The 23,550-nt window shown below is 47.8% G+C and overlaps 1 protein-coding gene across 1 annotated transcript in view; it reads left to right on the plus strand.

Moving 5' to 3' along the window:
- Positions 1-223: 223 nt before the first annotated feature.
- The window catches only part of INTS2 (integrator complex subunit 2), a 64,866-nt gene continuing 41,539 nt past the window's right edge, over positions 224-23,550 (plus strand). The window contains 13 exon segments of the mRNA XM_060259067.1: positions 224-545; positions 2,275-2,418; positions 3,852-3,954; positions 6,092-6,205; positions 7,750-7,880; positions 11,999-12,172; positions 16,777-17,003; positions 17,101-17,226; positions 19,325-19,396; positions 19,499-19,613; positions 19,792-19,860; positions 21,287-21,421; positions 23,219-23,395. Coding sequence (XP_060115050.1) covers positions 258-545; positions 2,275-2,418; positions 3,852-3,954; positions 6,092-6,205; positions 7,750-7,880; positions 11,999-12,172; positions 16,777-17,003; positions 17,101-17,226; positions 19,325-19,396; positions 19,499-19,613; positions 19,792-19,860; positions 21,287-21,421; positions 23,219-23,395 — 1,875 coding nt within the window. The 5' untranslated portion in view covers positions 224-257.

Consider the following 23,550-nt stretch of genomic DNA (forward strand, 5'->3'; position numbering starts at 1 on the left):
GGGTCAGCCAGAGCTCTCACAAGAGTTACCCTTGAAAGGGCAGCTTCTGGGAGAGCTCTCTGAGCCCCACCCTCCTCACAGGGTGTCTGTTGTGGGAGAAGAAGATAAATGAGATTGTAAACTGCTCTGAGACCCTGATTCAGAGAGAAGAGCGGGGTATAAATCTATGGTTGTTGTCTTCTTCCTTGCTTATCTACTTGTGATCAACACAGAAGGCTCTAACTCCCTGCGCTCTGCCTTTCAGGACACCAGGAGAAATGGCTGACTGCTCCACCCTTCAGTTTGTCAGCCCCTATGCCTTTGAAGCAATGCAGAAGGTGGACGTTGTGCGTTTAGCAGCCCTGAGTGACCCTGAGCTCCGGCTGTTGCTGCCTTGCCTGGTGCGGATGGCCTTGTGTGCCCCAGCTGACCAGAGTCAGAGCTGGGCTCAGGATAAGAAGCTGATCCTCCGCTTGCTTTCTGGAGTGGAAGCGGTCAACTCCATTGTGGCCTTGCTGTCAGTGGACTTCCACGCCTTGGAGCAGGATGCCAATAAAGAGCAGCAGCTCAGGTAACTGAAGGGGCCTGGGTTGTGGTGGGTGGGGGGACTGTGCATTAGGGGGAAGGGCAATCTGGAGATCCTTTGCATATTAGGCTACACCCCCCTGATGTAATCAATCCTCCAAGAGCTTACAGTAGGCTCTGTAAGAAGAGCCCTGTAAGCTCTTGGAAGATTGGCTACATCAGGGTTGTGGGGCCTAATATGCAAAGGGGTTCCTGTTACAAAAGAAAAGCCCTGAGAAAAATTATGCATATTGATCTTTTAATACTTTTAGTCTGGAAACCGTTCTTTTAAGCTGACAGTGGTCTGTTCTCGTACGATCTGTGTTTGTTGGGCTGGGTTTTTTTTTAATGCAGCAGTTTAATATCTTTAAACGTTCTGTTTTTCTTTGTTGCTACTTGTAAGGGCAGCTGTGCAAGCTGTTCTGAGCTAACCAAAGCAGAGCAATGTCACGTTCAGCTGCTGTTGTTTTTAAAGTGTTTCACACGAGAACACTCTGGGAAAGCAGTTGCAGGCTTTTAAAAGGGGAGTGGACAAATTCATGGGGGACAAGGGATATCAGTGGCTGCTATCCATGACGGACGGCTACACTCTCCAGTACCAGGGGGAATACGCCTCTTTATTATCAGTGACTGGAGAGCACGGTTGGGAGGATGCTGTTGCTGTCATCCTACTTGTGATCTTCCTAAAGGCAGCTGGTTGGCCACTGCATCAAAAGAAGGCTGGACCTGATGGACCTTTGGTCTGATCCAGCATGGTCATATTGTTCTTATGACATGCATACATTATGCATATTTGTCATTTCTGCTTTTTAAAGTCACGACAAGAACTCTATCAGGTGTTCTGAGTGACGTACGACAATGGGTGTAGACGTTCTGCCCACGAACCTGTGGAAATCTGTTCAGTCTCTTTTCTGCTCCCTGTCAAAGTACTTCCACGTTGGTTCAGTCTTACAACAAGTAGCTATTGTGCTTATAGATGCAGCTGGCTGACTAATCGTGCATGTTTTGTCTGCGTAACTTACGAGCATCCAGTTTCTCATCCTGAGATATTTGGTACGCTTGGGCACTCAAGGTCGTACTGTCAGAGACTATCGCTGTTTGCAGCTAGTTGTAACTGGAATAAAAAGGGGGGGGGGGTAGTGGGCACTGCTTCATTGATAGAAAAAAAAATTCTTTTTACTCAAATGAATGAATGGTCTGTACCAAACCTGTATATCTGATTGTTTAACTCTCCATTTCTTTCGAGACTTAAGTCTTGCTTGTAGCAGCTTTATGCGATGTAATGACAGAATAAGAGCACTTTAAAGACCCCCCATCAGGGTTTGTAGTCTTTTTAATGGAACTGATTTTATAGATGTGTATTTGTTAATGTTGTACATCGCCCAGAGCCTGGCACTAGCCGGGAAAGGGCAATTCATCAAATGCAATAAATAATAATTATTATTATCAAATGAATATCGTTTCTATGATTAGACAAACATAGAACTCATCATTTATGAAGCCTGTGCAGCACTTAACACTCCCCTTCCTGGGGCTTCACCCAGCAAACTCAATAGCCAAACGAGGATTTGGACTTCTCTTGCACTCGTTTGCCACACGCTAACCTCATCCTGTGCTGGCCGGAGGTCAAAATCCTTTGTCTCATCCTACGAGACCTCTCTGGTGATGAGTCCGGCAGGCCTCCCTCGCTCCCATGCGCCTTTTCTGAGCCTCTGTGGTTTTGCATCTCACCTCAGGCATAAGCTCGGAGGAGGCAGCGGCGAGAGCATCTTGGTGTCTCAGCTGCAGCACGGCCTGACGCTGGAGTTCGAGCACAGCGATTCCCCTCGTCGGCTCCGCCTGGTGCTTAGTGAGTTACTGGCAATTATGAACAAGGTGTGTGTCTTCTTCTTCTTTTCTTTTTTTTTTTTAAATAACATTTTAAAATGTAGAAGGGCGGGATGGGAGAGTTCAGGTCTGACCAAAGAAGAATTTGTGATATTCTGTTTCTCCCTGAGAGTCAGTTTGGTGTAGCGGTTAAGTGTGCAGACTCTTATCTGGAGAACCGGGTTTGATTCTCCACTCCTCCACTTGCAGCTGCTGGAATGGCCTTGGGTCAGCCGTAGCTATTTCAGGAGTTGTCCTTGAAAGGGCAGCTTCTGGGAGAACTCTCTCAGCCCCACTCACCTCACAGGGTGCCTGTTGTGGGGGAGGAAGGTAAAGGAGATGGTGAGCCACTCGGAGATTCAGAGTATAGGGTGGGATATAAATCCAGTTTCTCCACCTCCTCCTTCTACTACCTGTTTGGTTGTTTAACCTCAGCGTTTATATATATTTTTTCTCTTTAGAATGTGTTTGGAGGTAGGGGGTAACTGAGATCAGCGTTTGATGATCAGCGCTTTCTTGAACATTCTGACTTCTGCAGTCCCTTAGATGTAACTCTATCACACAGTGGGTCATTAATTTTTGCTACTGCGCACAGTATGGTGACTGGCCACTGTCCTAGATTACCCCAGCGGGTGGTGGAGGGAGGATGAGGCAAGCTCATAGAGGAAGAGGAGGAGTGGTTAACTTGTCCATTTCACTCCATGTCATAACTTTTGCAATCCAATCCCATTTCTCTAGTATTTTTTCTTGCTTCCACAACTGCGCATACAATGTCCTAGCAGCTGAGAGCAAGTACCAGATTAAAGTTCTGTCTTCTTTTGGAAATTTTTCCATTTGTAATTGGACTGGGTGGACTCCTGGTCTGATCCAGCTATGCCAGTTCTTGCCCAACTATGCAGGATTTGGCCTTTTTGGATGAGTAGGTGGCAGGATCAGCCCCAGTCAATTTAACACAACAAGCAAAGTCCTGCATGTTTGGAAGGACTGTTTTTAAATAAAAGGAGTTTTTTCCAGTGACGTTGGTTCCAGAGGGCGGTCCTTCCTCCATGGCTCCTTCCCTCAATCTTTCCTCCCACACTCTATAGAGAGCCAGTTTGGTGTAGTGGTTAAGTGCGTAGACTCTTATCTAGGGGTTTGATTCCCCACTTCTCCACTTGCACCTGCTGGAATGGCCTTGGGTCAGCCATGGCTCTCACAGGAGTTGTCCTTGAAAGGGAAGCTCCTGGGAGAACTCTCTGAGCCCTGCCTACCTCACAGGGTGTCTGTTGTGGGGGGAGAAGGTATAGGAGATTATAAGACGCTCTGAGTCTCTGATTCAGAGAGAAGGGCGGGGTATAAATCTACAGTCTTCTTCTTCTTCCCCTGCTAGAACTTTTAAAGGTGACTCTCTTTTCAGCCAGCTGGGTACTATATTCATACGGATTTTTATCTTGTTTTTGCAGGTGGCAGATTCCAATGGGGAGTTTTTCTTCAAATCGTCCGAGCTGTTTGAGAGCCCCGTTTACCTGGAGGAAGCCGCTGATGTGCTCTGCATCTTACAAGCAGGTGCGCTCTTTCTTCCCAACATGTCTTTTAAAATTCTTTTAATTGTAACAGGTTTAGTAATCTCGAGTCCAGGTTCATGAAGGAGCCTTATACTGAAGCAGACCATCAGGGGAGGTTTGGTGTACGCTGACTGGCTGTGGCTCTCCAGGGTCTCACGCCCAGCTCTTTCAAGTCACCTCCTGCCCGGTCTTTTTAACTGGAGTTGCCAGGGATTGAACCTGGGGTCTTCTGCACGCGGAGCAGAGCCTCTCACCTCTCGCCGTGTCTAACACATCCAGGTGGGCAGCCGTGTTGGCCTGAAGCAGCAGAACAAAGCAGGAATCAAGTGGCACCTTTAAGACCAACCAAGTCTTATTCAGAACGTAAGCTTTCGTGTGCTCTCTAAGCACACTTCATCAGACGAGGGGATCTCACGTATGTGTGGGTGCCCTCTCTGCAAAAGGTCTTGGGGTGAAAAAGTAGAATTCATGGCTGCCGGCGATGCAAACAGATTCATCAGTTTTGGCAACAGGCAAATAGACAAAGAAGCAAAACCGCCCACACAACCTTAGCGTTGGAACCAGATATCTTTTTACTTTACAACTGGAAAGGCCAAAGGTTAAGCTTCGGCACGGCAGGTTTAATTCACATTTTAATAGCCACGGCACGGTTGGTCATAGCCTCTCATTGGGTAGAGAAATATGCAGCTGCATTAGAAGCCTGGTATCGAAAGTTGTGGGGAACGTTTGCTTTATGCAAAATTGCCTATAATTCATACGACGTGTCTTATGACCAATCTGAAAGGCATGTCGTGCCTGGTACCCCTTACTCACTCTTCTTTCTGAAAATGACATCATTCCAAAGAACCGATATTATAGAAAGTTAATCTATTTTTGATAGTCCTCTTGCTTAAGTATATTATGCAACCAATTGTTAAGCAATGGCTAATTTTATGTAACACTCAATGTAGGTCTGACTTTGAAGGGTTGTACTAGGTTAGCTGTAGCAATGCGTCTGTTTATGTCTGCATTGGTTTTCTGTTTTATTTTTAAATGTTATACTGTTTGAACTATCAATAAAGCAAGTATTTGTTTTTTTAAAAAATGTGTGGGTAATGCCAGTGACACCACACAGCAGCTCACAGACTAGATTAGAAGAAGAATTGCAGATTTATACCCCGCCCTTCTCCCTGAATCAGAGACTCAGAGTGGCTCACAATCTCCTATATCTTCTCCCCCCACAACAGACACCCTGTGAAGTAGGACTGAGAGAGCTCTCCCAGAAGCTGCCCTTTCAAGGTTTGATTCCCCACTCTTCCACTTGCACCTGCTGGAATGGCCTTGGGTCAGCCATAGCTATGGCTGACCCAAGGCCATTCCAGCAGGTGCAAGTGGAGGAGTGGGGAATCAAACCCGGTTCTCCCATTGGGGGTCTCTGCCTACTTGTGGGCAGGCTCTGCAGGAATACAGGAAAATGTGGCTCTGTAAATTAGCCAAGAGGGAAAGCAGTGGTCAGTTGAGGACTGAGTGTGCTCCACGGGGGGGCTACAGGGGAGTAGAGATTGGTTTGATCTACTCTCTGAGATTAGAGAATCCTGGAATGGGAGATTTGGGGAAAACCGGGTGGAATCGCCAAAGTGTTCCCAATTTCCGGCACTTGTTATGTGAGAATTGGAGACAGCGAGATCTAGACCCGGGCTTGTGTTCCAGAAAAGTTTGTGCCCGAAACACAGCACAGAGGCCTCCCCACATTGTCGTCTGCCTCTGAATGTGGAGTCATGGCTAGTAGCTACTGACAGACCTCTCCTCCATTCATTCGTCAAATCCCCTTTTAAAGCCCTCTGTGCTTGTGGCCATCACAACCTCCTCTGGCAGCAAAGTCTACATTCTAATTGCTTGTTGAGTAAAAGGAGTACTTCCTTTTATACATCCCGAATATATTGCCAGTCAACTTCATTGGGTCCCCCCTGAGTTCTAGCACTTGGGGAGAGGGAGGAAAACTCATCTTTATTCCCTCTATCATCTCTACCCCATGAATAATGTCATCATGCCCCCCTCCCTCCAGTTGTCGTTAGAATTGGCTGGGGATGAAGCCTTGAATGAACCTCAGGCGTTTGACGGAATCTTTGAACCATTTTCTTAAATTGTCTTCTGTTCAGAGCTGCCTTCGCTGTTACCAATTGTGGACGTAGCCGAGGCTTTGCTGCATATTAAGAATGGCGCCTGGTTCCTGTGCCTCTTGGTGGCCAATGTTCCCGACAGTTTCAACGAAGGTACGGCATGTCCAGAAAAATGTGCAGCATTCTACGATGTCGGCAGCTGTGTTGGTTGCCATCTGTCAGGCGCCCTAGTGTGGGCATCTGCTGTTTTCTAGCTGGCAGTGGAGCTAACAGCCTTTTCTTGGGAAGTACGTCGCTCTGTGCTACCAGCGATTGGCAGTATCTCCCTGATACCTTTTTATTGTATCCAGATTCAAGTCCAGTTGCACCTTAGAGACCAGCAAAGTTTGGGTGGGGGTATCTTGAGTTCATGGCCCGTATTCATCTGGAAGGCGTGTGAAAATTTTCCACATTCTTCTTTGTTCCAGCAGCCTTTCTCCCAGATGTCTATCCTAGAATCGAAGATCATGGGTGGAGGGAATAGCCCTGTGAGTTAGGGCACTACAGTAAGCAGGGGGGGTTTCTGTTGTCAGCAAAACTACATTTGCAGAAGGTAGTTTTGGAAGGGAGCTGTGTTGGCCTGCAGTAGAACAGTCCAGTTGCACCTTGGAGAGGGACAAGATTTTCGGGGTGTAAGCTTTTGAGAGTCAAAGCTGCCTTCATCAGATATGAACAGAGTAGAAATGGAGATCTCTGAGGCCTTTTATCCCAGTCAGAAGGTGGGAGGGGCATTGTAAAGAATGCTTGGAAAGGGTGCAGGGGTACAGTGGGCGTTATAATTCAGTTTGATTGGATCAGAGGGGGAAATGATCAAGGGCAGAAAATTAGTATCCGTGATGAGATAAGAATCCTGCGTCCCTATTCAGTCCTGGGGGGTTTCCACTGTGCTGAACTTGTAAACTAACTCAGGTCCAGCATTTGCAGAAGGCACAGGAGGAATGATTATACCCCTTCTCCCTCCCCCTTGCAGGCACCCCTCCACCTGTTTGGCTGTTCTTCATGAGTGTTCAGGACATCACAGAATTTTTTTTGGGGGGAGGGGATCAGAAGAGGCTATAGGCTCAGAGAGGATCATGAAAAAATTGATGTTCTATGTACGCTTGATTGGATAAGGGGTGGTATAGAATGTCATGCTTTTGAAGAGGATTAGTATTATTTACAAAATGCCTGGAAAACGTGCACTGCACCATAGTACAGACACATGCATTTTTTCAAAAAAATAAAATTAGGGAAGTGCATTTCATGGTTTAGACAAAAAAGGCCTTTCTTTTAGAATATACAAAAGTAAACTTTCTATGCCTGAAAGCAGCCAAGCTCTGTTCCTTGTCATGAGTTAAACGGATCTCATTAGCTTTCAGCAAGCAACAGCCGAGCCCAGATCAGCAACTCAGACAGAGGCTCAACGGGCCTCCTCCTTTGCTCACACACTCTTTTGAGAGCACCTGGAATGCAGCAGATTTATCTTCTTTTCAGAAGCAAGGCTGGAATAGGGAATCATCTGCAGGCACACCAGAGAGTCGCCTCTGTGGGTGGCACCAAACATTTAATTATTCTGTGTCTTAGTCAGCCTAAATAAACTACGAGGCTCGTTTCCCAGGGAGCAGCATTTATGCCATGTCCAGCGTTCCGAATGACTGCAACTCCTTTGGCTGTCTCAGTCTGTAGGGGCTTGATCAAGAACGGCGAGCGGCAGGATGAGGAAAGCTTTGGAGGCCGCCGGAGGACCGAGGCGCTCCGCCATCTGTGCAAGATGAACCCTTCCCAGGCATTGAGGGTCCGCGGCATGGTGGTAAGTCTTGCGTTGGCCCACTGCAGTTTGAGATCAGAAGAGAAATGTGTTAGATTTTTATTGGCTGATGCCATTACAGACGTTACCCTTAAGGTGGCTGCTGTCATCTTTTTAGCAATACAAATAAGGAAGTAGGTAATTACAGCCACCCATACAAGAATTTCGGCCAAGTTATAGTCTCATTCCGTCACGTTATATATGTTTTAAATCTTGTTCATAGTACTGTATTTTGCTATAGAACAAAATAGGAGTCAAGTCGCCCCTTTAAGACCAACTTAGTTTTATTTAGAACGTAAGCTTTCGTGTGCTCTCTAAGCACACTTCATCAGACGAGGATTCCTCGTCTGATGAAGTGTGCTTGGAGAGCACACGAAAGTTTACGTCCTAAATAAGTTGGTTTTAAAGGTGCAACTTGACTCCTATTTTGTTCTACTACTGCAGACCAACACGGCTGACGACTTGGATGTATTTTGCTATGTCTTTTTTAATGGTTTAATTTTTAGAAGCAAACTGTATACTTTGGGGGTTTTGCTGAGTTGTTATGGTCTATGGCTCCAATAAAATATTTTGACTTTGACACGGCAGTTTTTGAAAAGACATCAGGATTATTGGACTCGAAATGCGGGATAGCTAGGAGTTAGGCTCTGGGGCCTTGTCCTCAGACTTCTGTATCTCTCGTGGGAATTGCAAGAAGAGCCCTCCGGGATCAGACCATCGGCCAGTCCATTCCAGCATCCCATTTACCCCAGGAGTTAACCGGCTGACCCCAGAAGGCCCACAAGTTGCCATAGCAGCATTTTGAACTTTATCATCACTTTTCCCTGCTGATTGTGCATGTTTCCCTGTAGTTGTGAGCTCATAGTAGGTTCAACTGTTGGTGAACTCTGGTTGCAGAAGATCTTTCTTTTATCTTTGACATCTAATTGAAACAGTTGCAAAAAAAATCAGATTTATTGCCCTTTAACAGAGATTCAGAGTTTAGTTCAGCCTTCTTATCTTGCTTTAGAGAAGATAATGAGGGCATACCAGATGTAGTCTTAGAGGCACCTGTTTGATTAGCTCATAAAAAGTTAAGAACCAGTTATTTATCTAGATAATAAGCACATGTTTAAGACGGAAGAGATTTAGAGCAAGATAAGGGATTTTTAAGAAAAAAATAAAAATGCATTGATGTAGTTTTAGCAAATCAGATTTTTCTCAGAAAAGATTAGCTGAGATGTGTATGTGTGTGATTTGGATTCACAGAAAAACCCTAAAAAGCAGTTTTCAGACAATAACCTGGAAACTCATTTGCTTTAAAATTTACTTCTAATACGGTTAAGAAATATTAGGAGCTTTGATAAGCTTGGCACTTGTTTTGATGGCAGCTGCAGGGTCAATTCTCACAGAGTCATATTTCCTAATCTCTTGCCTAATAAAGAGAACTGTTTCTTTTTATTCCAATAAAAGATAAAACTCTCTTTCTGAAGGTTTCCTGCTCGGTTTGCTGGTCTTTGTTCAAAGAACAGAACTCTGAAACTGGTGAGAGCCGGTTTGGTGTGGTGGTGAAGTGTGCGGACTCTTATCTGAGAGAACCGGGTTTGATTCCCCACTCCTCCACTTACAGCTGCTGGAATGGCCTTGGGTCAGCCATAGCTCTCACAGAGCTGTCCTTGAAAGGGCAACTGCTGGAAGAGCTCTCTCAGCCCCACCCACACAGGGTGTTGTGGGTGGGGAGGGGGGAAGGTAAAAGGAGATTGTGACCACTCTGAGACTCTGAGATTCAGAGTATAGGGTGGGATATAAATCCAATATCATCCTCATCAGTTGTTTCATTTGTGCTGTCAGATTTGAAGGTTGCTATGTGTAAATCGGCAACTTACGGCCGATGGATCTCGTCTGTTTTTTGAGGCAAGAGATATTCAGGGCTGCTTTTGCCGTTGCTTGGCTCTGCATGGCAACCGTGACATTTCTTGGTGGTCTCCCCTTCCAAATCCTTTCTGGGACTGACTCTGCTTAGATCTGAGCTCTGACGAGACCAGACTAGCCTGGGCCATCCAGATCAAGACCCGCAGGCTTTACTTCCTGAAGTTGATAGACGATCTTTGTGGGCTAGATCCTGGAGATATCTGAGGCTGCATGTTTTAAATAGATAGATTCTTTTAGAACTGCGTAGTGCAGATTCTCTAACTGGATGCAGGAGTAACACGTCTGGTTATTTTTGCATCAGCCTTGTTGTGGTTTCCCTCTTCCCCCGGCTGCTGAGGAACCCGTCCTCCATAAATTAGCCTCAGTCCTTTGAAAGCTATCTAAGCTGAAGCCAAGTGCTTTTATAGGCTGCTTGTCCTACTCTGTTCTCTCCCCTGCAGCTGGCCCCTGCCCCTTCCTGACGCAGCCCGGTTTCCTCTTCCCGTAGCCAAACTTCACCTGCAGCTCCTTGCTTTGTCTTGACCTTGCTTTGCTCCCAGGTCACGTGAGCACTTTTGCTGGCTCCTCACCCTGCCAGACCCCCACCCTTCTGCTTTTCCTGCTTTGCGGGGGATTATGGGGCTGCGGTTTTGCTCCATACCTCAGTTGGATGCATTGCTTGACCCACTCCTTGACAATAACGGGGATCGGTTTTTAAGGGTTTTATATTTTAAACTTTATTTATTGGATCTTTGTATTGTTTTTGTGTATTTTATATGCTGTCAGTCACCCTGTCCCATGGATGGATGGATGGATGGATGGATGGATGGATGGATGGATGGATAGATAGATAGCAGGAACTCCTTTGCATATTAGACCACCCACCCCTGAAGTAACCAATCCTCCAGGAGTTTACAGGGCTCTTAGTACAGGGCCTACTTTAAGCTCCAGGAGGATTGGCTGCATCAGGGGTGTGTTGCCTAATATGCAAATGAGTCCTGATACAAAAAAAAAGCGGTAGGTAGATAGATAGCTAGCTTAGCTTAGCTTAGCTTAGTTTAGCTTTGCAGGGATCTGAACTCCCCTCTTCACCCCTGAGACGTCCTGCACTGGTATAGGTGGATGTGCAGGAACTTCCTGGAGCATGCCAGGGGTATGATTTGTCTGTCACAGTTAGGGAGCACCCCGAGTAAACACCTGAGGCACCTGAGTTTCCTTTTTGGAGAACGAAGTTGGGTTTTTTCCAAATCTGAACATATTTTGAAAGTTTCAGAGCCGTAACTGTAATGCAGAATAAAGCAGAATGCAAAGCAAGCTGAAATGGATGTGGGTTTTTTGAGAGGTCATTGTTGTGGGAGCAGTTACGAGATTAGTAGGTTAGATGTGCTGGATAACAACTCAGTGAATCTGTGCGGTCTGAAGATTCATCAGGGTGTTGCAGGAAGGGGTACTGAACAGCCTCAAGGATCTCTGGTTTTGCCAGACCTTCCAATTCTTTTATCCTGTGTATCGCTTTATCCATAATTAAGTCTCCTAAAGTGGTTCTGGAGGTCATCAACAGACCCCACCGGCCCAGAACTATTATCCCTTCTGCTACCACCGAGAAATATATAAAGGTCTTGCACTGTAAATCGGGGATGGCCAAACTTGCTTAATGTAAGAACCACGTAGAATAAATGACAGATGTTTGAGAGCCACAAGACAGGAAGGGAGGGAGGGAGGGAGGAAGGAAGGAAGGAAGGAAGGAAGGAAGGAAGGAAGGAAGAAATAAATGGGAGGAGAGGTGGAAAGAAAGCAACTTTAACTTTAAATGTATTCTCCAAGCCACCAGCCAATGGGGCATTGGGGGCTTTGAGAGCCACACAATATGTGTGAAAGAGCCACGTGTGGTTCTCCAGCCACAGTTTGGCCACTCCTGCTGTAAATTGCCTTGTTCCTTGCAAAATATTTATTATTTATTTATTTTTATTTTATTGGATTTATATCCCGCCCTCCCTGACGAAGCAGGCTCAGGGCGGCTCACAGCAGTAAAAACATTTACAGGTTAAACATTTAACTAATGAAAATCTTACAATAAAACAATTAAAACATTTTAAAAACAGTTTGGTGCTAATAGTAATAATACGTTCTAGTAATATACTCAGGATTCCAGTAAATATACTCAGGATTTCGAAGGGAGGTGTTTCACTCCCAGATGGTGTCTGAGCTCCTTCTGTTTCCTTTGGGGCCAGGTGGAAGAGTGCCACTTGCCAGGCCTCGGGGTGGCCTTGACTTTGGATCACACGAAGAACGAGTCTTCAGAGGACGGCGTGAGCGACCTCGTGTGCTTTGTAAGCGGCTTGCTGCTTGGGACCAACGCGAAAGTGCGGACTTGGTTTGGAACTTTTATCCGGAATGGGCAACAGGTGAGAGCTTCTGGCAAGTGGATTTGGGAGCAGGCGAAAAAGCAGAAGGCATAAAATTTTGGGAGAGTGGCATAAGCCAGAGCAGTCTGCGTGACATAAAGGTGTCTCAGCCATTTATTTTAATTAGATTTAAGTACTCAAACTTCATTATTGACTTTTTCCTTAAGGAGGTTTACAACCCACAGCAAAGCTTAAGCTTATTGCAGCTTTATTGGCATTGGCACATTAGTGTATTGCAACAAACCGGAAGAAGGGTAAACCTCCATTTTTAATATCATGAAAGCTTAACTTGGGACCTTATGGTTATGGAGAAGATTTCTTTAATGGTTAGCCCTACAGATTCAGATTCTGAGTTATCTCACTTTCTGGAGAATTGGGGTCCTCTTAATTCCTATTTGGAGGGAATGAAATGTCACGAAGGTGGGGAAATCCCCTCCAAGTATAGGTTTCTTTTTTTTGTGATTGTTCAGTCTATATTTCCCGCAATAGCGTATTGTATTTGCTTGTTCTAATGAGCTTAGGACTCAGCATCATGTCTGACATTTCCGTTCCACTATATTTGTTTGCGTTTCATTTTATTTTATGTATGTTGGAATTCGTTTTGGTAAGATGTTTGTCGTTTAGATTTTTTTTTTTAAAAAAAAGGGCAGTTTATATGTCTGTTTAATTTGATTTATACCCCGCCCTCCCCGCCAAGGCGGGCTCAGGGCGGCTTACATCAGATCATAGCATACTATGATCGCAATCATAAAAATCAATAAAACCATTAAACAATATGAATTAAAAACAATATACAGTTGATTCTAACAAATTAGACGTTACTCATTCTCAGGGCGACAGTTGTTTCAGAATTCTCCTACAGTTGACTGAAGGCTTGCTGGAAGAGAACGGTCTTACAGGCCTTGCAGAACTGAGCGAGGTCCCGCAAGGCCCTACCAGGGGTAGGGCACAGTGGCTCTCCAGATGGTTTTTTGCCTACAACTCCCATCAACCCCAACCAGCATAGCCAATGGCTGGCGCTGATGGGAGTTGTAGGCAAAAAAATAACTGGAGAGCCACTGTTCCCTACCCCTGCAGCCTCTTCTGGCAATTGATTCCACCAGGAGGGGGCTGCCACTGAAAAGGCCTGATCCCTGGTGGTCGACGGTCTCGCCTTTTTCAGCCCGGGGATCACTAGGAGATGTTGAGATCCAGATCTCAGCACTCTCTGGGGAACTTGTGGAGGCAGACGGTCCCTCAGGTAAATGGGTCCTCGGCCATATAGGGCTTTAAAGGTAATAACCAGCACTTTGTGACGATTCCGGTACACCAGGGGTCTCCAACCCCTGGGCCATGGACTGGTACCGGTCCTTGGTCTGTTAGCAACCGGGCTGTGGAATGAGGCAGAGACTTTTGCCTACTCATTTAAAATCCCACATGGGGGGGGGGCAGGGATGGGGTGTGGGCATAGGGGTAGCCTGAGGCCAGCACCCCCACCAGTCCGTGGAAAAATTGTCTTCCATAAAACTGGTTCTTGGTACCAAAAAGGTTGGGGGCCACTGCGGTATGCTATTGGTAGCCAGCGCAGTTCCTGCAGTGCTGGCTGTATGTGCTCCCACTTGGGCCGCCCCAGTAGCAGCCGCGTTCTGCACTAGCTGAAGTTTCCAGGTTCGCGACAAAGGCAGCCCCAAGTAGAGGGCATTACAGTAGTCCAATCTCGAGGTGACCGTTGCATGAGTCACAGTTGCCAGGTCGCCACAGTCAAGGAAAGGAATGAATGTTATAATGAATGTTTATAACGAATGAATGTTTTGATTTGTGGTCAAAGACCCATTAATCATAATCGTGCAGGCAGTTTGTAACTCCCTTGGGATCTTTAGATGATTTAATCATCTGTCCTTTGCTGATTCTTTGGCTGACAAATGTGAGTATTTTAAATATATATTTCCAAATCCTCCATAAAGGTGGCCTTGGGAGATGTTGAAGGGATTGAGAAATTAAATAAAGAAAATCTCTCCTTTGCTGTTAGAATGAAAGGCCATCTTTAACTTTTCATTCTCTGTTTGCAGCATTCGATCAGAACTAAAAATAGCTTCAGACAAATAAAACAATGTGCCTTGAACTCTGCTCATTTAAAACTGGCATGGAGCTGATTTGCTAAGTTCTTATTTAATTCATTTACTAATTTAAAGTCACAGCCCTAAAAAAAACAACAACCCATCTGTTCCTTGGGCTGAATCGATCCTAACCCAGAATATGTTTGCTTGTGCTTACTCCTTGGTAGGGTGTCAGTGGTAACGAACAAAGTACTTTGCTTATTTGAGAGTGTGGGCTTGAAGACACGTTGAATAATAGAGGCCTGGGGCAGAAATAAAGCTAAAGCGTGGGAATCGCTCACTCTGGTTGAAATCCTAAACTTGCGGTGAAAATGTGGGTGAGTTTGCTGAGCTACATCCTGCCCTTGGAGGCTGTGTGTGGGGGAGCACCAGGACAAAGTGACCTGCTAGGTTTTTAACTGGAGAAAGGCAATCTAGAAATGTCCTAATGTTCTGAATAAATAAATTCTACAAGCTGGGGGGAGGAGTGAGCCTAGGCAATGTAAGCACGGTTTGCACGATGCAAGCATAATCCTTCATGCAGCTTGCGGAAGAGGCCTCAAACCATCTTGACTTTCAGCTCATCTTTAACCAAGGTCTGATTTTACTATTTTCTGTTTCCCCCTATCATGCATGTCTGTGGTTTAGATAACTAGACGCAGGGCTTTTTTTGTAGCAGAATCTCCTTTGCATTTTAGACCACACACCCTGATCGTAGCCAATCCTCCAAGACCTTACAAGACTCTTCATACAGGGCCTACTGTAGGCTCCAGGAGGATTGGCTGCATCGGGGGTGTGTGTGTGGCCTCAGATGCAAAGGAGCTCCTGCTACAAAAAAAAGCCCTGACTAGACATATTGCTGAACCATGGTTAGGGGAAAATAAGCCATGGTTAAACACGGTGACTTTATTAAACCTTGCTGGGGGCGTTTAATGGTAATGTATTTTATATGATGACGAAAGGCAGGCAATATGTTAAACATATGTTTTTTGTTATACATTTATGCGGTAATAAAGATAAAATAAAGCACAGAATGGAAACTAATGACAAACTTTAATGAGTTTGGATTCCAGTGGTAGGAGCAGATTTTTCCCTGACTTCCCCTTCTCCTTTGAACCCTAAGTAGGGTTGCCAGTTCCCGGGGGGGGGGGGGGAGAAGGGGATCTCCCAGTTTGGAGGCCCTCCCCCTGCTTCAGGGACATCAGAAAGTGGGGGGGGGGGAGGAATGTCTGCTGGGCACTCCATTATTCCCTATGGAGACCAATTCCCCATAGGGAATAATGGAGAATTGATCCATGGATATCTGGGGCTCTGTTTTTTGAATTAGAGGCACCAAATTTGCAGCACCAAATCTGGTGCCTCTCCTCAAAGCAACCTCCAAGTTTCAAAAGGATTTGGACCAGGGGGTCCAATTCTATGAGCCCCAGAAGAAGGTGCCGCTATCCTTCATTATTTCCAGTGAAGGGAAGGCATTTAAAAGGTGTGCAGTCCCCTTTAAATGTGATGGTCAGAACTCCCTTTGGAGTTCAATTATGCTTGTTACAACCTGGCTCCTGGCGCCACCCCCAGTGTCTCCTGGCTCCACCCCAAAGTCTTCTGGCTCCACCCTCAAAGTCCCCAGATACTTCTTGAATTGGACTTGGCAACCCTACTGAGAAAGCTATGCCAGGGACTTGGGAAGTTGCAGGGGGGCTGCAGTGGATGTATGTGTGTCCATTCATTGGACATTCAATGAAATGGCTGAGCAGTCGGGTTAGAACGGATAAAAGGAAGTCCTTCTTCAGCCAAAGGGTGATTAACATGTGGAATTCACTGCCACAGGAGGTGGTGGCAGCTACAAGCATAGCCAGCTTCAAGAGGGGATTGGACAAGCATATGTAGAAGAGGTCCATCAGTGGCTATTAGCCACAGCTTATCATTGGAACTCTGTCTGGGGCAGTGATGCTCTGTATTCTGGGCGTTTTGGGGGGGGCACAATGGGAGGGCTTCTAGTGTCCTGGCCCCACTGATGAACCTCCTGATGGTACTTGGTTTTTTTGGCCACTGTGTAACACAGAGTGTTGGACCGGATTGGCCATTGGCCTAATCCAACATGGCTTCTCTTATGTTCTTATGTGACACAGAGTGTTGGACTGGAATGGCCATTGTCCTGATCCAACATGGCTTCGCTTATGTTCTTAGTCTAGGACTGTGATGCTTTGTATTCTTGGTGCTTGGAGGACTTCCAGAGTCCTGGCCCCACTGGTGGACCTCCTGATGGCCCCTTGGTTTTGGCCACTGTGTGACTCAGAGTGTTGGACTGGATGGGCCGTTGGCCTGATCCAACATGGCTTCTTATGTTCTTATGTGACACAGAGTGTTGGACTGGATGGGCCAGTGGCCTAATCCAACATGGCTTCTGCTATGTTCTTATGTTCTCTTATGTATGGGAGGGTCCTTATGCGAGCTGAAAGCCCGAGAGGTTCTGCCTGTTGCCTTTTGTGCCTGGCAAGCTAAATCTTTCCCCCCCCTTTCCCCTCTTTCTTCCAGAGAAAAAGGGAGACCATCAGCTCCGTCCTCTGGCAGATGAGAAGGCAGCTGCTGCTGGAGCTGATGGGGATCCTCCCCACGGTCCGCAGCACTCACATCACGGAAGAAGCAGATGCCGACATGGAGCCGAACGTGTCGGTCTATTCGGGCCTGAAGGAGGAGCATGTGGTGAAAGCCAGCGCCCTCCTGCGTCTCTACTGCGCGCTGATGGGGATTGCCGGTTTGAAGTGAGCACCTCTTTTTAAAAACCATGTCCTTTGTCCTTGTGTCTGTTGCTGTCTCCGGAGAAGTCTGATTGCTTTCTTTTTTCCCCTTGGGGTTCAGGCCCACCGACGAGGAGGCCGAGCAGCTGCTTCAGCTCATGACGAGCCGCCCCCCAGCCACGCCCGCCGGTGTCCGCTTTGTCTCCCTCTCCTTCGGCATGCTGCTGGCCTTCTCCACCCTAGTCAGGTAACCTTTGGGACCATAGAAACAGCCCTCGGGGGAAAGAAAAAGAAGATACTGGATTTATATCCTGCCCTACGCTCTGAATCTCAGAGTGGTCACAATCTCCTTTACCTCCCTCCTACAACGGAAACCCTGTGAGGTGGGTGGGGCTGAGAGAGCTCTTACAGCAGCTGCCCTTTCAAGGACAACTCTGCTGGAGCTATGGCTGACCCAAGGCCATTCCAGCAGCTGTAAGTGGAGATGTGGGGAATCAACCTTGATTCTCCTAGATAAGAGTCCGCGCTCTTAACCACTACACCAAACTGGAAAGGCACGTCTTTTATCACTCAGTGACTTTGCCCCACCCTCCACCCTGAATCTCAGAGTCTCAGAGTGGTCACAATCTCCTTTACCTCTTCCCCCCCCCCCCACAACAGATACCCTGTGAGGTGGGTGGGGCTGAGAGAGCTCTCAAAGCAGCTGCCTTTTCAAGGACAACTCCTACGAGAGCTATGGCTGACCCAAGGCCATTCCAGCAGCTGCAAGTGGAGGTGTGGGGAATCAAGCCCCGTTCTCCTACATAAGAGTCTGCACACTTAACCACCACCCCAAAAGACACACTCATTTCAAGCAACTCAGCCAGGGGCACTCCTCACCACAGTCAAGTCTTTGCTTCTGGGGCCATGGCCTTGTGAGACTGAAGGGCTTCTTTCTATGTTACTGTCCTTGAGCATTTTCCCAGCAGTGGGGTGGGGTGGGTGTTCATTCGCTTTATTCTAGACTCCCAGAGGGATTCAATACTTGGAAGGTCTCTCCAAACTGATTGGTTGAGCTGCCCCAATGTCATAGATGAGTGCCTTTGGCTGAGATGCTCAGATCCTACAGATAGGGTCGAGAAACTTAAGCAATGAGGGACGCGTTGGCTTATAACAGGGGTGGCCAAACTGTGGCTCAGGAGCCACATGTGGCTCTTTCACACACATTGTGTGGCTCTTGAAGCCCCCACCACCCCACTGGCCAGCTTGGACAAGGTATTTGTCTCTTTAAATCACTTCCCCAAGGCCAAGCCAACCAGCTGCTTGGTGAATGCATTTAAAGTTAAAGTTGCTTTCTTTCCACCTCTCTCCCACATCCATCCTTCCTTCCTTCCTTCCTTCCTTCCTTCCTTCCTTCCTTCCTTCCTTCCTTCCTTCCTTCCTTCCTTCCTTCCTTCCTTCCTTCCTTCCTTCCTTCCTTCCTTCCTTCCTCCCTCCCTCCCTCCCCCCCTCCCTCCCCCCCTCCCTCCCCCCCCTCCCTCCCTCCCTCCCTCCCTTCCTTCCTTCCTTCCTTCCTTCCTTCCTTCCTTCCTTCCTTCCTTCCTTCCTTCCTTCCTTCCTTCCTTCCTTCCTCCCTCCCCCCCTCCCTCCCTCCCTCCCTCCCTCCCTCCCTTCCTTCCTTCCTTCCTTCCTTCCTTCCTTCCTTCCTTCCTTCCTTCCTTCCTTCCTCCCTCCCTCCCTCCCTCCCTCCCTCCCTCCCTCCCTCCCTTCCTTCCTTCCTTCCTTCCTGCCTCCCTCCCTCCCTCCCTCCTGCCTTCTTTCCCTCCCTCCCTCCTTCCTGTCTTCTTTCTCTCCCTCCTTCCCTCCCTCCCTCCTTCCTGCCTTCTTTCTCTCCTTCCTTCCTTCCTTCCTTCCTTCCTTCCTTCCTTCCTTCCTTCCTTCCTTCCTTCCTTCCTTCCTTCCTTCCTTCCTTCCTTCCTCCCTCCCTCCCTCCCTCCCTCCCTCCCTCCCTCCCTCCCTCCCTCCCTTCCTTATCTCACCTTCATATCTTGCAGCTCGCAGACATCTGATGATTATTCTATGTGACTCTTATGTTAAGCAAGTTTGGCCAGCCTTGCTTATAAGAAAGCTGAAGGGAGGTCAGAGTGGGGGAGCCCACCACACTGGCCCAGAAAGCGAAGTGCCCGGCCCTGTTTTTTAGAGCACCCGGTTTTGAGACTCGTAGCGTCTTACGTGGGGTACAGGAGAGCCATCGCTACCAAAAAAAAAAGGCAGTGCTTTTGATTTCCCCACCCCCACTAGCTATAAAAACATAACCGTGGGTGCTGGCTGAAACGTTCCTTTTCTAACCCTGGGGTTTCTTCTAGCACTCCGGAACAGGAGCAGCTAATGGTGATGTGGCTCAGCTGGATGATCAAAGAAGAAGCATATTTTGAGAGGTGAGACGGTGCCGCTGGTCTTTTCCCCCTGGGAGAATCCGGAAGACCCGGGTGCTCCTCTCAAACACCCTCCTCCTCCTCCTCCTGCCTTTGTTTCGACAGCACGTCCGGAGTGTCGGCTTCCTTTGGGGAGATGCTCTTATTGGTGGCCATGTACTTCCATAGCAACCAGCTCAGCGCCATCATCGACTTGGTGTGTTCCACTCTGGGAATGAAGGTAAGCCGCCACCTCAAGCCAGGCGGCTTTTCCTCCCGCCGGCTGTTTCGAACTGCCCCGTTTGCTGCTTAGATTTACGTGCTGCCTTTCCCTAGGGGTACCCAGGATCGCCATCCACCAACACGGTGGGTGTCAATTGCACAGGTGCTCACTGTGTGTCTGTGTGCATCCCTTTTAGATTGTGATAAAGCCGAGCTCGCTGAGCCGCATGAAGACCATCTTCACGCAGGAGATTTTCACTGAACAGGTAAGGAGGTGGTTTCCCCACTGTTGTTGCCGTCTGGTTTGGGCTGGGCATTCTGCCCACCACCTGCCAGTTGCCTTTGTAGCCTGCCCTGCCCTTCTCCCTTCATTCCCTCCCTCCCTCCCTCTCCTCAGTCACTTTCCAGCTGCCTTAGATGCTTTGCGGTCTTTTCTGCTCTGCCCACCACGATGCCAAAAAAGATACGCTAAGGCTTTCCCATGCCTTTTCCTTGCTCAGTCCAGGATAGACATTAGTTTGCAATGTAGGGTGGAAAGGTTTTTTTTGGGATGTGTGTTGCATTTTGCATATGTATGTGTGTGTGCGCGCCCGTGCCTAGAAGCCATGGCAACCTCTGGTGACTCCTAAGGGAGCATGGAGGACAGGCAGAGAAGTGACTTGATAGTCGGCCTCCGGACTGCTGGTATTCCAAGGAGGGCTCCCAACCAAGTAATAATAATAATAATAATAATAATAATAATAATAATAATAATAATAATAATAAAAATAAATTTTATTTATATCCCGCCCTCCCCGCCTAGGCGGCTCAGGGCGGCTAACAACAATTCTTACATTAACATAAATGGATAAAACTTTAAATTTAACAATTAAAAATTAAACATATAAAAACCAGTTAGTTAAGTTAAAATACATAATTCAAATCACATTAAATGTGTCTGGCAGCAATAGCTGTTCTGGCGCTGGTTCTACCAGTTTAAATAGTTCCGTGATCGTATTATAGATGGCGGTTCTTTGTTCTTAGCAACTCAGCAGTCGATATCACTATAGGCTTGCCTGAAAAGGGCGGTCTTGCAGGCCCTGCGGAACTGGTCGAGGTTCCGCAGGGCCCGCACTTCCTCCGGTACTTGCCAGAGTCGACCTTGCGTAGCTTCTGAGATCTGAAAAGACCGGGCTTGCCTGGACTATCTAGGGCAGGGCGTGTGGAAAGTTTATGATGAAAACCCCCCGATGCCTGGGAGGATGGTCTGCCGCCGTGGGTACCAGACCAGGGCCGGCACACGGGAGTGGGCGAGGTAGGTGGCGGCCTGGGGTGCCACCTCGCCGCAGGGGCGGACACCCCGTCCCCGCTTATGCCGACCCTTATACTCCGAGTTGTCCTCGGAGCGAGCAAAGGATGACCCGGCGCCTGCCCAGCTCCCTCTGACGTGGGAGAGGGCTGGGCAAGGGGCAGGCTGAGCCGCACGTTCTTTCCAAATGCGTGGCTTGGCCTGCCCCTCGCCCGGCCCTCTCCCGCTTCAGAGGGATCCAGGAAGGGGCCGCCTCCTTCTTTCTTGAGAAGAAAGGCCTCTTCCCGGCTCCCTCTGAAGCGGGCAAGGGGCAGGCTGAGCTGCACATCCTCAAAGAAACGCTTGAAAAGAATCTGTGTCATCGGCTTGCAAAGAATCTGAGTGAAGGGACTGATCTTTCCTAGGTTGTCACCGCTCATGCGGTCCGTGTGGCTGTCACTAGCAACCTGAGCGCCAACATCACCGGATTCCTGCCCATCCACTGCATCTACCAGCTTCTCAGGAGCCGGTCTTTCACCAAGCACAAAGTCTCTATCAAGGTGGGCCGCCGTGGAATGTTTGGGTGGAAGGAGGGCAGCTGCACGTGTTCGTCTTTTCGGTGACTTTGCAAACAGAAGGTGCCCAGTTCTTCTGTAGTTAAAAGAATTATGCATGGGATAGAGAAGGTAGAGAAAGAAGTACTCTTCTCCCTTTCTCACAATACGAGAACTCGTGGGCATTCGATGAAATGGCTGAGCAGAACGGATAAGAGGAAGTACTTTTTCACCCAAAGGGTGATGAACACGTGGAATTCACTGCCACAGGAGGTGGTGGCAGCTACAAGCATAGACAGCTTCAAGAGGGGAATGGATAAACATCTGGAGCAGAGGTCCATCAGCGGCTATTAGCCACAGCGTATAGATGGAACTCTCTGTCTGGGGCAAGTGATGCTCTGGATTCTTAGTGCGGGGAGGGGGCACAGTGGGAGGGCTTATAGTCTCCTGGCCCCACTGATGGACCTCCTGATGACACCGGGTTGGGGTTGTGGGTTTTTTTGGTCACTGTGTGACACAAGAGTGTTGGACTGGATGGGCCATTGGCCTGATCCAACATGGCTCCTCTTATGTTCTTATGTGACACAGAGTGTTGGACTGGATGGGCCATTGGCCTGATCCAACATGGCTTCTCTTATGTTCTTATGTGACACAGAGTGTTGGACTGGATGGGCCACTGGCCTGATCCAACATGGCTTCTCTTAAGTCCTTATGTGACACAGAGTGTTGGACTGGATGGGCCATTGGCCTGATCCAACATGGCTTCTCTGATGTTCTTATGTGACACAGAGTGTTGGACTGGATGGGCCACTGGCCTGATCCAACATGGCTTCTCTTATGTCCTTATGTGACGCAGAGTGTTGGACTGGATGGGCCATTGGCCTGATCCAACATGGCTTCTCTGATGTTCTTATGTGACACAGAGTGTTGGACTGGATGGACCACTGGCCTGATCCAACATGGCTTCTCTTATGTCCTTATGTGACGCAGAGTGTTGGACTGGATGGGCCATTGGCCTGATCCAACATGGCTTCTCTGATGTTCTTATGTGACACAGAGTGTTGGACTGCATGGGCCACTGGCCTGATCCAACATGGCTTCTCTTATGTCCTTATGTGACGCAGAGTGTTGGACTGGATGGGCCACTGGCCTGATCCAACATGGCTTCTCTTATGTCCTTATGTGACGCAGAGTGTTGGACTGGATGGGCCATTGGCCTGATCCAACATGGCTTCTCTTATGTTCTTAGGGACCTCCTGATGGCACCTGGGGTTTTTGGCCACTGTGTGACACAGAGTGTTGGACTGGATGGGCCATTGGCCTGATCCAACATGGCTTCTCTTATGTTCTTAGGGACCTCCTGATAGCACCTGGGTTTTATCGCCGCTGTGTGACACAGAGTGTTGGACTGGATGGGCCATTGGCTCGATCCAACATGGCTTCTCTTACGTTCTTAAAATAAGCAGCGGTTTGGAACGATCTTCCTGGGTCTTAGACCACTGAGGCTGAACTGCTGCCAGTCATCAAAGTATTGGGGGCAGAGAGAGGGGAGAAGAACAGGGAAAAGGAGATGCCAAAGAGAGGACAAGAAGCGATGGACTGAATTTACTCTTTCGGTCCTCAGTGCCCTCACAGGATGCACTGAATTGGAAAGGATTGTCTTCTGAGTAAACCTATTTAGGATCACACGGTGCCAGGAACACTTTCTGGGATTAAGCCCTACTGATTAAAATGAGATCTGTTTCTGAATAGACATGTGTAAGATTGCTCCCATCTTATTTATTCTTTTATTATTTTTTTAAGGACTGGATTTACAGGCAGCTGTGTGAAACCACCACTCCGCTTCATCCCCAGTTACTTCCTCTCATCGATGTCTACATCAACTCAGTTCTTACCCCAGCCTCAAAATCCAACCCAGAAGCCACAAATCAGCCAATCACAGAGGAGGAAATTTTAAACGTTTTCCAAGGACTCACTGGGGTGCGTGCGCGTGTGTGGATAAACAAGTGTTTATATATAGGATTCTTAAATCCATACCAGACATGTTGTTGTTCAGTCGCACAGTCGAGTCCGACTCTTTGCGACCCCATGGACCAAGTCACGCCAGGCCCTCCTGTCTTCCACCATCCTCCGAA

Source organism: Heteronotia binoei, chromosome 18 (genome assembly GCF_032191835.1).
Source record: "Heteronotia binoei isolate CCM8104 ecotype False Entrance Well chromosome 18, APGP_CSIRO_Hbin_v1, whole genome shotgun sequence".
Lineage (NCBI taxonomy): Eukaryota > Metazoa > Chordata > Lepidosauria > Squamata > Gekkonidae > Heteronotia > Heteronotia binoei.